The sequence below is a fragment of the Raphanus sativus genome, chromosome 3, assembly GCF_000801105.2.
Source record: "Raphanus sativus cultivar WK10039 chromosome 3, ASM80110v3, whole genome shotgun sequence".
NCBI lineage: Eukaryota > Viridiplantae > Streptophyta > Magnoliopsida > Brassicales > Brassicaceae > Raphanus > Raphanus sativus.
In genome coordinates this window covers 17,394,653-17,409,052 of record NC_079513.1, presented here as the reverse complement: position 1 = coordinate 17,409,052, position 14,400 = coordinate 17,394,653, and the positions used below count along the sequence as shown (strand labels likewise).

Sequence of the window (14,400 nt, the reverse complement as noted above, 5' to 3'; positions counted from 1 at the left end):
TTAGGTTTAGTTCCATTGGGTGCATCTTTGTTCAGTCAACGTTCAGTGCGATTGCAACTTTAGAAGAAAATCCCTTTTATATAATATAAACAAACACTACACGGATGCACCTGGCATCTCTCTCCACACTTCGCTTCCTCCTCCTCCTTCCCCACTCTCCCAAACTCTTTCCTCTTCCTTCTCTCTTCCGAATCGCTGCGATGCCACCTCACGGTCCTAACTCTCAGGGTGGTCGCCGAGGCGGAGGTTTCTCATCCGGTCGCGGTGGAGGTCGCCGCGGTGGGCGCGGAGGCGGCGGCGGCGGTGGACGCGGCGGAGGAGGCGGCCGTGGAGAACAGAGATGGTGGGATCCGGTGTGGAGAGCCGAGCGTTTGCGCCAGCAACAGGTTGAGGTAAGGGAATATGAAAGTCCTTTTCAAATTTGGGAATCTGGGAACTGAACAACCTGAGTTCGGTTAATGAGTGCTTCTTGTCGGAACGGTACTTAAGATTTTACGACATAGGGGTTTGGTCGTGTTGGTGTCAAATTGTAGTCCTGACATAAAAGCTTAGGTTTAGAGTACCCCCTGCATTGTCTGTGTGGCGGCGGTCCTGGACAAGATTTAGTAGTAGTAATTAGGGTTTAGTTTGAGATGAATCTAATTAGGTTTAGTTTGAGATGCTATAGTTAGTATTTGATGTGTGGATAATCATTGAGAAGGCCCGCTAATGTGAATCAGTTTATTTCAGATGGAAGTTTTTGATGAGAATGAATGGTGGAACAAGATTGAGCAGATGAAAGCAGGAGGAGAACAAGAGATGGTGATAAAACGTAACTTTAGCCGGGGTGATCAGCAAACACTCGGTGATATGGCTTATCAGATGGGTCTTTACTTGTAAGTCGAACAACTTCTTTAGTTTTCATGGTGTGAGAGTATGTCATGAAGTCTTTGTTCTCTTGTGTTTTTGGAAGTCATGCGTACAATAAAGGGAAGGCTCTTGTGGTTAGCAAAGTTCCCTTGCCAGATTACAGAGCAGATCTTGATGACCGACATGGATCCACTCAGAAAGAGGTAAATAGAAGTGACACTAGTATGCCAAATTAGCACCCAGAGTTCAACTTAAAACTCTCTTTTCTTGTAGATTCAAATGTCTTCGGAGACAGAGAGAAAACTTGGAAGTCTTTTGAAAACAACACAACAAGTAGGCTCTTCAAACGCCTCTACTTCAGCATCTCATGACCAACGGGATAGTACATCAGCTCCTGGCTTGAAAAAATCTGATTCTGCTTCCAAATTTTCGGATTCTCATGAGAAAGAAAAGTTCAGTGTTGCCCTCAAGGACAGGCAGGATAAACTAAAGGTACATATTGGCTAAAGGAAACTTCATGCATCAAAGAGAATATGTAGATTCTGCAAATAACATCAATTTTTTTTTAATTGTTTCATTACAGGCAACTGAAAGTGTAAAATCACTTCAAGCTTTCAGAGAAAAGCTACCTGCTTTCAAAATGAAACAAGGCTTCCTTAACTCTGTTTCAGAAAATCAGGTAATATGTTATTTATTTTTCTCCAACTCTGTGTCCATCTATAAGCAGTGTTGGTGTTTCACTAATAGTTGTGTCATGTGTTTATTTTTTGTCAGGTATTGGTAGTTTCAGGAGAGACAGGGTGTGGTAAAACAACACAACTTCCTCAGTTTATATTGGAAGAAGAGATATCATCTCTGAGAGGTGCTGATTGCAACATAATCTGCACACAACCTCGGCGTATATCTGCCATATCCGTGGCATCTCGTATATCTGCTGAAAGAGGTGAACCCATTGGTGAATCTGTGGGTTATCAGATCCGTCTCGAATCAAAGCGTTCTGACCAAACACGGTTGCTGTTTTGCACAACTGGTGTTTTACTGAGACGGCTGGTAAGTTAACAGTTATTCCACTACTCATCAACATATTCGTTGAACTGTGATGTTTTAGACTTGGTAACTTTGAAATGCAGATTGAGGATCCTAATCTAAGTGGCATAAGCCATTTGCTTGTGGATGAAATTCACGAGAGAGGCATGAATGAGGATTTCTTACTAATCATACTAAGGGATCTTCTTCCTCGACGTCCAGATTTGCGTCTTATTCTGATGAGTGCTACCATTAACGCTGACATGTTCTCAACGTATTTTGGCAACGCTCCAACTATGCATATCCCGGTATGACTAGTCATTGATCCAATGTCTTGTTTATGATATGAGTATTTGACTCATCTGTACAACGTTTTTTTTTGCCAGGGGTTCACATTCCCTGTGACAGAGTTATTCCTAGAAGATGTATTAGAGAAAAGTCGCTATGCTATTAAGTCATCTGACTCAGGGAATTATCAAGGTAGCTCAAGAGGTAGAAGAAGAGACTCAGAATCCAAGAAAGACGACCTGACTACACTCTTTGAGGTATGCTATTGAAATAGTATAAGAGAGCATGTTTTACCTTGAAAAGCTTGATATTGTCCTCATCAAGTGTTGTTTCAATTGTTTAGGATATTGACATCAATGCTCACTTCAAAAGTTATAGCTCAGCCACAAGACTTTCTCTCGAAGCATGGTCTGGCGCACAGATTGATTTGGAGCTGGTATGAGTTTTGTTCTATCCCCTTTGTTCATATATTCTGTCAATGGAGAATCTCATTATGAATTTATCGTTGAAACTTGGTCGTAGGTTGAGGCAACAATAGAACATATTTGCCGTCGTGAAGGTGATGGAGCCATTCTTGTTTTCCTCACCGGCTGGGATGAGATTTCGAAGCTGCTTGAAAGTATCAAAGGGAACAGGTTACTTGGAGACTCTAGCAAGTTCTTAGTTCTTCCTCTACATGGGTCAATGCCTACTGTTAACCAACGTGAAATCTTTGACCGTCCACCTCCTAACAAGCGGTTAGCCTTTATAAACCTATTGATTCTCCTCTCATCAACTCTTTCTAAGCGAATGATCTGTTTCTTTTGTAGGAAGATAGTTTTGGCTACAAACATTGCTGAGAGTAGTATCACAATCGATGATGTTGTGTACGTTGTGGATTGCGGTAAAGCAAAGGAAACTAGCTATGATGCTTTGAACAAGGTGGCATGTCTCTTACCATCATGGATCTCAAAGGCTTCAGCTCATCAGGTATAATGTTCAATCAGGAATCATAGTTGTAAGATCTTATTAACCTGTGCTTTTCTCTGGTACAAAATGCAGAGACGAGGTCGTGCAGGACGTGTCCAAGCTGGAGTTTGTTATAGGTTGTACCCAAAAGTTATTTATGATGCTTTCCCTCAGTATCAGTTACCAGAGATCATACGGACTCCATTGCAAGAGCTGTGCCTACATATCAAAAGTTTGCAGGTTGGATCAATAGGATCTTTCTTGGCAAAGGCACTTCAGCCACCAGATTCTCTTGCTGTTGAGAATGCTATTGAGCTTCTCAAAACTATTGGGGCTTTAGATGATACAGAAGATCTTACACCCCTTGGTGAGTTTTGTCTACTTATCATTATGCATGTGTTTATGTTATAAGTTTTCTAATATTGTGTTATACAGGTCGTCATCTTTGCACACTACCTGTTGATCCAAACATAGGAAAGATGCTTCTCATTGGAGCTATCTTCCAGTGTGTCAATCCTGCTCTGACAATAGCGTCTGCTCTGGCTTACCGTAGCCCTTTTGTCTTACCGTTAAACAGGAAAGAGGAAGCTGATGAAGCCAAAAGATACTTTGCTGGTGATTCCTGCAGGTATGACCTAGAGACGAATCACTTTCATTTTTTTGTTCACTGAGCTCTGTTTCTTACAGAACAGGTTTTGGCGTTTCTGTGTTGTGCAGTGATCACATTGCTCTTGTTAAGGCCTTTGAAGGGTACCGAGATGCAAAGCGTGGTGGAAACGAAAGAGATTTTTGTTGGGAGAACTTTCTCTCCCCTGTAACCCTAAAGATGATGGAGGATATGAGGAACCAGTTTCTTGATCTTCTTTCAGATATAGGGTTTGTAGACAAATCAAGAGGACCAAACGTAAGCGTCAAGAAACCATTCTTAATAATCCAATGATATATAATCCAAAGCTGCTGACCTTCTTTTTTTTTTGGTCAGGCATACAATCAGTACAGCCAAGATATGGAGATGATAAGCGCGGTTCTGTGTGCGGGGCTGTACCCAAACGTTGTGCAGTGCAAAAGAAGAGGGAAGCGCACTGCCTTCTACACTAAAGAGCTGGGTAAAGTTGATATCCACCCTGGATCAGTCAATGCCAGGGTGAATCTCTTCTCGTTGCCATACTTGGTTTACAGCGAGAAGGTGAAGACGACGAGTGTTTACATCAGGGACTCGACGAACATATCAGATTACGCATTGCTTATGTTTGGTGGCAATCTTATCCCAAGCCAGACGGGGGAAGGTATAGAGATGTTGGGAGGGTATCTCCATTTCTCAGCCTCCAAGAACGTCTTGGAACTGATACAGAGGTTGAGGGGGGAGGTTGACAAGCTGCTGAATAGGAAGTTAGAGGATCCGAGTTTGGACATAACTGTGGAGGGGAAAGGAGTGGTTTCGGCTGTGGTGGAGTTGTTGCGTAGCAGAAACATGAGGTATTAAGAACAGCCTTGTTTAATCGAGTGCTATAGCTCCATAAGTGGAACTCTAAGCTCAGGTTTAGGAATACTTGTTAAAGGGACGATAAACTATTATTCTATCATCAATCCCAGACAAAATAAATTATGTTTTGTTGGTTTGGTGTAAGTCTTTGCATGTCCGCAAACTGCTTGTTATTTTATCTAAACTTTGAATGAAAATGCAAAGAAAATACTAATCATAAAGTAACATGTGATGTAAAACATCAAATAATATGAACTAATCAAACGACATTGAGACTTGTGATTCTGTTCTTTTATCTCCTCTCTAATCTTGCTGGATGTGAACCAAGCTTGGAACATAACTAAAGATGAATGGCGGGAAATCTAGCTTCATAGATTGAACATAAGGGGTTTCTTTGTAACAGTCAAAGTCTTCTCCAAAAGTGTACACCATGCTACTAATCCAAGGACAGGAATCACAACACAAGACCACCTTCTTCTCTTCGTCCACCATAAAACTTTGAAAATCACATTCAATAGCCTGGAAATCCACTTTAAAGGATTTGCTCCAAGATAGCACTTCTGCTTCATTAGCTCTGTTCTTTTGGAAGATGCGGACGCAGCCGCTTGCGGCCAGAAACTGAACATCAAAATAAACAAAAGGACGATGGAAATTAATCAAGTTGACGCTGCAATTAGTTTCGCCAAGGTTTACGGCGTCGTTTGTGACGCTGTTAAAAGTAGCAGCAGTTAGATGATCGCTGCGATTATTTAATATAGGCAAAATCACTAAAGCCGGTGTTACTCTCCAGATGCGTGACGAAGAAAACAGTTATATATTTGGCCGCAAGCCATTGACGCAGCATCTTGTAAAAGAACAGGGCTATTATCGATTTACCGCTCACCCATACTTGCATCTTGTTTGAAACAACGCACTGCATACTTAACACTGAGAGTTGTTCTTCCCTAAAAACTGATCGAGAAATGATATAAGCTGGATTTTTTTGGCAGACATAAACGTTTAAATGTCTCCGTCTTAAAAATCAAAACTGAGTACAAATTTGTTGTTCTTGAAAATTCTATCCTCAGCAAGCCAGAAAGTATTTCCCTGTGAAGACACCTGATTTGGCAGTATGAGCTTGCAGTTGAGAGCAATGTCATCACGAACCCTCCATGAATCAGAGCCAAACTCATAAATTTTCAGAGGTATTGTTTAGTGGGTAATCATTATGACACCTCAAAATTTGTAGTTATGTGATATATGATGTTTCAAACATCTTGTATATATGTTTTTTAATTGGTTTTCAAATCTTTATCTAGTCTTCCTAGTTTTTTAAGTCATTTTAAGTTTGAGTTTGCATATGAGGGAAATAAGATCATCTAGGGCAAAAAAATCAGAAAGAACCTGAATTGAAGATTTTCACGAGTGGAGAAACCTTGCAGGTTGTTCTCGAACGAGCGGAGTAACCCGAGTGCATGCTCCTGCGGCAGAGATTTTTAAAGAAATTTCTAAATATTTCGAGATTTTACCTAAGGCTTCCTCCTTTTTCCTCATGGGCTGCCACAGACCTGCAAATATATATAATTCTTTACATACTACGTTACTTTTGAGAGAGAGAAAACTTGGGATTTGCTACTTTGTAAAGGGAGAGGCTTCATCTCTCTCGCCTAGAAAGATTATCTTGAACCCTCTTTGTTTATGTTATCTTTATGTGCTCTGTGTTTTCTCTGTCCATGGCTGAATAGTCAGCTTACTTAGTCTAGGGTGTTATGGTGTTAGATCTATGAGCTAAATACAAATAAGGATTATTGTTGTGATTATTTCAATTCATAGTCACGTTTATCTACCTGCATTAAACTAACCGTTTAGAGCTTGAAACTAGGTTTAATCTAATCACCAAAAATGCTTAGATTGCTAGAAACAACATGAATGAGTAGCTTGTCCCTAACCAACGAAAGTAGATGTCATGGAAACTTGTGAACAAGTCGAATCTGAGCTTAATGTTTATCTTCATATTCTAATCCAAACGACAACTTAGGTGTTAGAATTTCTTGATAAAAGATGAGATGCCACGAGAGTGGATTGATCTATATGTATATTTCGAGTTCTAGACTTAGTTGAATTGTTCCTTGAATAGTTATTTGGCTCATGATCGCTTGACACCTTATCCATCACCCTAGACTTAGCATTTTTATAATCTGAAACCTAAACCAATATGTTGCTTGCTTGCTTTTTATTTTCTCAATCTTTATAAACCACCATATTGTTTTAGCTTGACATTGATCCAACAAAGATAAAGTTTTAAATGGTCCTCTCAATTGAATCTCAAATATTACATCTACACTGTTAGCTTGCAATAGTAAAACACTCAATTTTAATGTATCATTATGGTAAGATTAAGATTTGTTCTTTTGGAATAATAATTAATGGTAGTTTTAAGTTGGATCCACCTAGTCTCTCCCAAACATGGATTCCACACTACGAGTCTATTTTGATTGGTGATGCATAAAAACAAACCACCGCTGCAATGTAACACTTGGGTTATATCTATTTTTTTTTAAATTAGAATGATAGTCCTTTAGGCCAACTGTACACTTAAGATTGACACTCATCGGACAAAACCTATGTTCCTTTAACATAAGATATGGAGAAAAGTTAGTGACATGAACTGTCTCAACAAGGTCAAGTGTGTAGCTATGGGTGATTACTATGGCAAACTAGCTTTTCTGTGGGAGGAGGGTGAGTGTAATGGTGAAACAAAATATGTTTAGTGTAAAATGATTGATATGGATAAGCCTAAAAAGAATTATTTGTGGGACTGCTAAAACGTCTCAGATTCTGGAGAGTGTATCTCTGTACACATACTGTTCAGTTTCTTTTGATCTGACTATTCATATGAGTAAAAGTTCCGATATTGTATATGAAAACCTCTTGCAAGTTTTGTGTCCATGTAGATACTGCAGTTTCTTTTTGATATGACTATTCAATCTTGCATTGTGGACTGAGTAAACGTTATAAGATTGTATAAGAAAAACTCTACTGGCAACCTTTATGTATTTGTACTTTTTTCATGCACTGTTTCATTGTGGTTTTAAAGCTTACATGTATAAACCCAACCGCCTTAGCTTGAAAATACGGTAACCGTTACATGAAACAAATGAAAAAAAAAACAATCTAAGCAAAGGCAAACCATAGTCTCATTTTTTTCTTGTTGACAGTAGTATTACAATTGATGATATGTTTTTGATTGCGGTAAAGAAAATGAAACTAGCTATGATGCTTTGAACGAAGTGGCATATCTCTTAGTAGCCATGAGCATTCAGTTTAGAGGTTTAGGATCCATCGGGTATTTAGAAAGTTCAGTTTGCTTATTTTGGTTTTCAGTTCGGTAACAAATTTGGAAACTGGGTTAATCCAAGGTAATTTCGGATCCCATTCGATTCTGGTTTTTGGTTAATTCGGGTTAAATGTCAAAATCGATTTTTTCAAATTAAATATCAGATTTTTTTTGATTTTTGAAATAAAATTTGGATATTTCAAATAATTATAAATAATTTATATAAAATTATTCTAGTTTCAACAACCTTAATTAAGAGAGCTCCATAATTGGAACTCTAAATCCAGCTTTAGAGCATCTCCAAAAGACACTATAACTTCATATTTGGAATTTTTTGTTCTCCAAAAGGAAACTTCAAAATTTCAAATTTGAAGTTTTTAGTAGTGAAACTTCAAATATAGAGTTTCACTACTCAAAACTTCAAATTTGAAGTTTCACTTTTTATTTGCATTTTAGTCCTTATAGTTACATACTATATTTTATGATTCTTAGATATTTTGTTGTTTATCATTTTATTTTCTTTAAAAAAACCATATCTCATAATATTTCATATTTGTTTTCATAAATTTAAGTTGTACACATAGAAATAAATAAAAAAATCTTAAAATAAGAAGTTTTAAGGTTTAAAAACATCTTTAGACTTCAAATATGAAGTTTAAAAACATCTTTAGACTTCAAATATGAAGTTTGCAACTTTCAAAATAGAGTGTTTTTTCTTGTAGTTTAATATTTAGTTATATATTTATATTTATAATTTATATATTCACTGTAAGATTTTATTAATTAACATCAATGCGATATTTTTATATATGTGCTAGTTATTTATAATTTTTATGAATTTATATTAGTTATAACAAATATAGGGACCATAGTGTAAAATACAAATAATTTTGAAATTAGATTTGAAGTTTTGCTTTAGAAAAACACTTTAAAACTTCAAATTTAGAGTTTTGAAAACTCTAAAATAGAGAGTTCTTTTGGAGATGCTCTTAGGAGAAAATGTTGATAAAAGTGGTATGTTAGAGCTGTTGATTAGTGAGAGGACTTACACTAATAAAGGTTGTAATAGAAAGTACTGGAGAGTTTTGTTGCATCATCTCATTTTTCATTTCGTAGCGGTTATAATGTTTATGTTGAAAGGACAGGACAACAATAATGTTCATCATCATGTCTTTGCTGCTTAGCAATTTCATATCGTCTCATGAAATTGCTTGCAGAGGTTGACTTTTGACTAAAGCATTGTTATCTTATTGATAACAGACTCTTAATGCCTTTTTAGAACATGGTTCTTATCGACAAGGTGAATGTATCAAAAGTGTTTTCTTTGGTTTATCTCGACTGAGATGTATGAGCATGACTATTAAATTGATTGGGACGATTACCATGGCCCCGTCGCTCCAATTTTAGCGATATATATATATATATATATATGTCCAACTATGCATGTCACTGTTAAAAACTGCAAAGAGTTCTGACTAAATGTGGCCGTAAGTGTGTACGAACACAGACTGACAGAAATCAGAAATACTTTGAAGTTTGAAGTTTTATCTGAAAATTATTGATTGGCTTAGAAACTACGTAGGTTTTAGCAATTTGTCAAAACCATAAGTTGAATATTTGATAAAATTGTAAAATAGGAGAGAATAATAGTGAGCGGGTCAAAGGTTTATACAGTAGTCGTTTTACGTGTCTACTATGTTACGTCCTTGTATGTTCTTTTATTAATTTTAAAATCACTTAAGATTCATTTACTTATAAGTAACAAGTAATTTCTACCATACGTTGCAGTGAAATTACCTCTCTCTGTCTCTCCGAATTAGTATGATAGTGATACAGCGATCGTTTAGAAATAAGAAACAAGTCCTAATTTGCGGCGTCAAAATGGTTTGGTCCTACACACGTCCGGTCCACAAATTTATGATAGACGTATGCATATATATTGCATGCAAAAAACAAATATATAAGAAAACTGATACATAATTAGATATGCCGATTTCCCTCATCCAGCTGCCCTCATCCACCAAAAATGTATCACAAGGCGATTTCGCCTCCGGTAGAAACAACTAGACCACTACATCGATGTGATTGAATAAGAATATTTCTAACCCTCCGAGCCATGACATTACTCATATTAGCTAGCTCACGAGAGACTCCATTAGTATACATAATCAAATTTAAGTAAACTAATAATATAACATAATTCAGAACTTTTCAATATAACTTGAAATGCTCTTTCGGTTTAGATAATACGATCGACAAAGTAATCCCAACCAATAAAAAACTACGTACCACCAAACAACCATTAACAATAATAAAAAAAAAACCATTAACAATAATCTTTACTAATAAAATAGAGTTTTTTCTCTCCTTGGGGGGGATAATGACACTTGTCATGCTATCATTTGTCAAAGGATATTTTCGATTGAGTTTTGTATTTGGTTTGGGTTTGAGTTTTGTTTTATTAAAGCCTAATAAATTTAATAAAACAAAACTCAAACCCAAACCAAATACAAAACTCAATCGAAAATATCCTTTGACAAATGATAGCATGACAAGTGTCATTATTCTCCCCAAGGAGAGAAAAAACTCTATTTTATTAGTAAAGATTAGGCTTTAGAAATTTAGGTCCATAGAAATATGTTAAGCGTTTTCTTGCGTCAGAGTTGTCTCGCCGGCACCGTCTCTTTCGTCTTTCTGCCCCTTCCTTTCCTCTACTCCAAAAAGCTTCTACTGTAACGCATTCGTATGCATTGATGCTATCTAATTAAGTCCCAGAATTATGGTTTCATTTCTACTCTTCCCACTAAGTCTCATTAATAACATGTGAGTACGTAACCGTACTGTAGCTTGCCTGATATTGATCTCCTATAAATAGACATGAAAAACTCACTTATTTTCATCGCTTACACTTTCAAGCACCTCCGTAAGGAAAGATCATTATACCAGTTAAGCGGGTTCGAACAACCACTTCAAGCTCCACCATTGCCATCCTCTTCACTGATCTGAACAAGTTTGTTGAAATCACCGCCGCTGTTCATCCTATACTCACACATATGTTCAGGTTCTGCAACCACGACCAACTCATGTTGTTGGCAAACACAAACATCGACTTTCCAGGTTATGCTTGGGAATATGTATATATAATTGATTTCATCTTTCTTCTTCATCCCTCATCGTCTCGAGGAGAAGATTTAGAAAAATCAATACCAAGGAAAGGCTCTCAATTCTGAAGCCTTGAATTTTCTTCTCCAACTCTCTTCACTCTGCCTCAGTTCTAAAGCCCTCACTTCAAGTGTAAGCAGTCCTATCTTACTGTCATTTATATTTACTGGGAAAGTGAATTGCTTGCAGATCTTCGAATTCATGTATTTGGTCTTTAGCTGAACGTATTGCCCACTTCATTATCAAAAACGCTGACTCTATTTTTTCTGAACATGTGGTGTATTGAAGATCATAAGGCTTCTAAATAGCCAGGAAAATCTCTAATATTAAAGATTATTCATGTCTTCCTCGATTTTAATTTCAAGAAAGATAGTGAATTTACAGAATCTTCACTGGTTAATGATTACTGAGACATCATCTCTCTGCTTTTATCTCCAATATATGTCTTGTTCTGCTGGCCGAAATTTCATTACATATTGTCTGCTTTTGTTTTGCAGGCGAATGTTTACTTGGAAGCTGGCTTATTCTGAGGAGATTGACTTCTGAATCCCAGTCTTGGACGCTAGGTATATGTTTCTAAGCTTATTACTGTGTAATAATAGTGAGGAGATACAAGGAATGATTTTAAGTCACTTAGAAAAGAAATTGCAGATATTGGTTTGGTATATATAAGGTTCAAAGTGTTTTTCTGTTTTGAATCAAAGATTGAAAAAAAAACTGACCTGCCAAACTTTCCTTGCAACCGATAGTCAAATAAAGCCTAAGATTAAATCCACTACACCTCTCTTTGGAAGGAGGCTCAAAGGATGTGAGATGGGAGTTTTTATGAGAAGACACTACTTGCAGATACTGGTACATAGCAAATCTAACCACCTTAAGTTACATTCTCCTTACTCACACATTATAAAAATTATTTCCACAGACAGTTGACTTCCTATGACCCAGTAAAGTTGAGGCCATCGGAACTACCAATGAGTGGTTCTACATTTCATGATGTTCCAGAAAACTGCAGGCTCGAATATGATCCTTCAGTTGCACAACATGTTGTGACACCACCGCCGTTAGTGTCGTCAGGTAACATTTTACCATTACTGCATTCATGTTCCGTAAAGCTCTTTTCAAGTGATGTCTTTGGACTAATCATATGTCCACCACTCAAAATGTTTATGTCTTCTAGGTAACGGGTTGAGATGGCTGTCGATAACGGTACAAAGTCAGCCGTCTGACACCTTCGTGTCTTAACCAAACGAGAATTCCGATCTTCTCATTTACTCTTCTTAAGCAACTTTAGCCATGATAAATTTGACATGTACGCCATGATAAATTCGACATGACATCTTCAATAAATTTGACATGTTCAAGCTTCTGTTTTATGGTGACAGCCAGACATGGTATACATTGGGAGCTAAGCTTCAAACAACAACCTCAAACACGAATATGTGTAACTTCTAATTGTGTGTTAAAAAAAAGAAGTGTAACTTCTAATTGTAATAGTTACACACGTCTGCCTATTAAATGTGGTTATAACATCTGTTGGTGATACATTAATATGCCCACCTCTTACTATCTCTTATTCGTTCCTTCACTGACCTTCTACCCAAGAACAATATGCAGGTTAATAGCGCATCCTGATCTTACTGTTTTTGCAGTAATACGTAAAACGTTATCAGACATTTAAAAACATAAATGGATTACTCGTTACAATGATTCAGATTGCCAAGAGAAAAACATTCAGGATCACGGAATCAGATTGCACTCTACAATATAATTTCCAAATAAAGCATCCATTTTATTTTATGTTTAAATTCTAACTAAATTAGTTTTAGTTTTGTTACGAGTATCAGCTCTTTATTCTATTTTTATTGAATCAATTAGTCACAAGACTCACAACCACCTATCATACTCTATTTTGAACCAATCAACCTCAAAACAAAGTAAACACTACAGTCGAAAATCACTATCAAAGAGATCAGAAAGAAATATATTTTTCTTTCAACAAATTAACATTTTAATATTTCAACATATTTTCGTTACTAATACCATAAAATAAATTGTAAATTCATATAAAAATAAAATATACGAATCCGGCGCATAGCGCCGGAATACCACTAGTAGCATAATAAGAACCACAATTACAACAAAGAAGAATAACATAAGGATAAGGTATGAACTAGGAAGGTATTTGAGTGGTTGAGAGAAACAGCACGAATACAACTGTTTTTTTTTTTTTTAACACTGATTTTTTTATTCTAATAAATATCATGACCAAACTGGTCTTACAAAATCCCAAGTAAACGTGCTGCAGAAATACACAAGTACGAAAGAGCAGAAAAGAAAACATTAACTACCAAAAGAGATGGATACCAGTAGGTACCATTCAACAAGGAGATTTTAACAAACCTCAATATTCCAGCTGATTCAGAATATATTCGTTGAGGTAAAACATAACAGCTCGACCTTTATATTGTCCCAAAGAATAAGGAACCATCAAGGTCAAAAGCTTGGAGATCAATCCAAGAAGACAAGGATATACACGATTTAACCTTGTAACTTCCCACGATTGAAGTAGATATTAATTGGAGCTCCCAATCGTTGAAACTGAAGCCAGAGAAATCGTAGAAGAACCTGGAGATTAGCCATGATCAATACCACAACTGTGCCGTTGCACCAAGACCAAGGGAAAACACTCTCCAAACACAATTTCTTCACCACTTGAAATAACAGAAAAACAAAGCACAGACCCGAGCCGGATTGAACCGAGGCAAGGGCTAAAACATATCGTCAAACACCAGATACCAGACCTGGAGAGAGGTCTCAGAAACACTGCTGCTCTGAACACCACGAATCGCAGCTACAACAGCGACATAGACTCTCACACACTGTTAATAAGATATCCCACCATAGATCTTTGAACCAAGCAAGTCACCCATCCAAACAGGACACCGGTAGGAAAGGTAATATGGTCACAAAAAGATCAGATCAACCGAGAATTACAGAGAAAACATGAACCTGGAAGTTTCAGCTCCGCTGAGGAGCACCAACAACCTGCTACATCAATACAGACGAAACCAAACTTCCACAGAGTAAACAACAACCGAAGCTTCCATGGAAAAGAAAGCAACGGTCAAAGAAAACAGCAATAGAATAAAGAGGAGAGAAACACGACGCCACACATAGGATAAGGAAAAAGGAAGACAAAGATCCTCCCCGGCGGCGGCACAGCCAAACCACCGGGGAAGACGAAAGATCGAAAAAAAAACGAGGCGGCTGAGATTATATATGACAACTGTTTTATTTATCAAGTCGAAGACTTTATGTTTGTTTATTT

At 37.0% G+C, this 14,400-nt stretch overlaps 1 protein-coding gene across 1 annotated transcript; it reads left to right on the top strand.

Annotated features, from left to right (window-relative positions):
• The first annotated feature begins 114 nt into the window (after positions 1–114).
• Positions 115–4,723, top strand: LOC108847606 (DExH-box ATP-dependent RNA helicase DExH1). Its single transcript, XM_018620886.2, has 15 exons — positions 115–392; positions 730–875; positions 953–1,052; positions 1,123–1,341; positions 1,433–1,528; positions 1,624–1,899; positions 1,980–2,183; positions 2,262–2,420; positions 2,507–2,599; positions 2,686–2,900; positions 2,973–3,132; positions 3,205–3,478; positions 3,547–3,739; positions 3,829–4,015; positions 4,094–4,723. Exons 1-15 carry the CDS (start codon positions 201–203, stop codon positions 4,592–4,594), a joined length of 3,015 nt encoding a protein of 1,004 aa, XP_018476388.1. The 5' UTR covers positions 115–200; the 3' UTR covers positions 4,595–4,723.
• The last annotated feature ends 9,677 nt before the right edge of the window (positions 4,724–14,400 follow it).

Coding starts and splice junctions, on each gene's coding strand:
- LOC108847606 (XM_018620886.2), top strand. CDS start 201: ATGCCACCTCACGGTCCTAACTCTCAGGGTGGTCGCCGAGGCGGAGGT. Junction 393..729: donor TGCGCCAGCAACAGGTTGAG/GTAAGGGAATAT, acceptor AGTTTATTTCAG/ATGGAAGTTTTTGATGAGAA. Junction 2,184..2,261: donor CTCCAACTATGCATATCCCG/GTATGACTAGTC, acceptor TTTTTTTGCCAG/GGGTTCACATTCCCTGTGAC.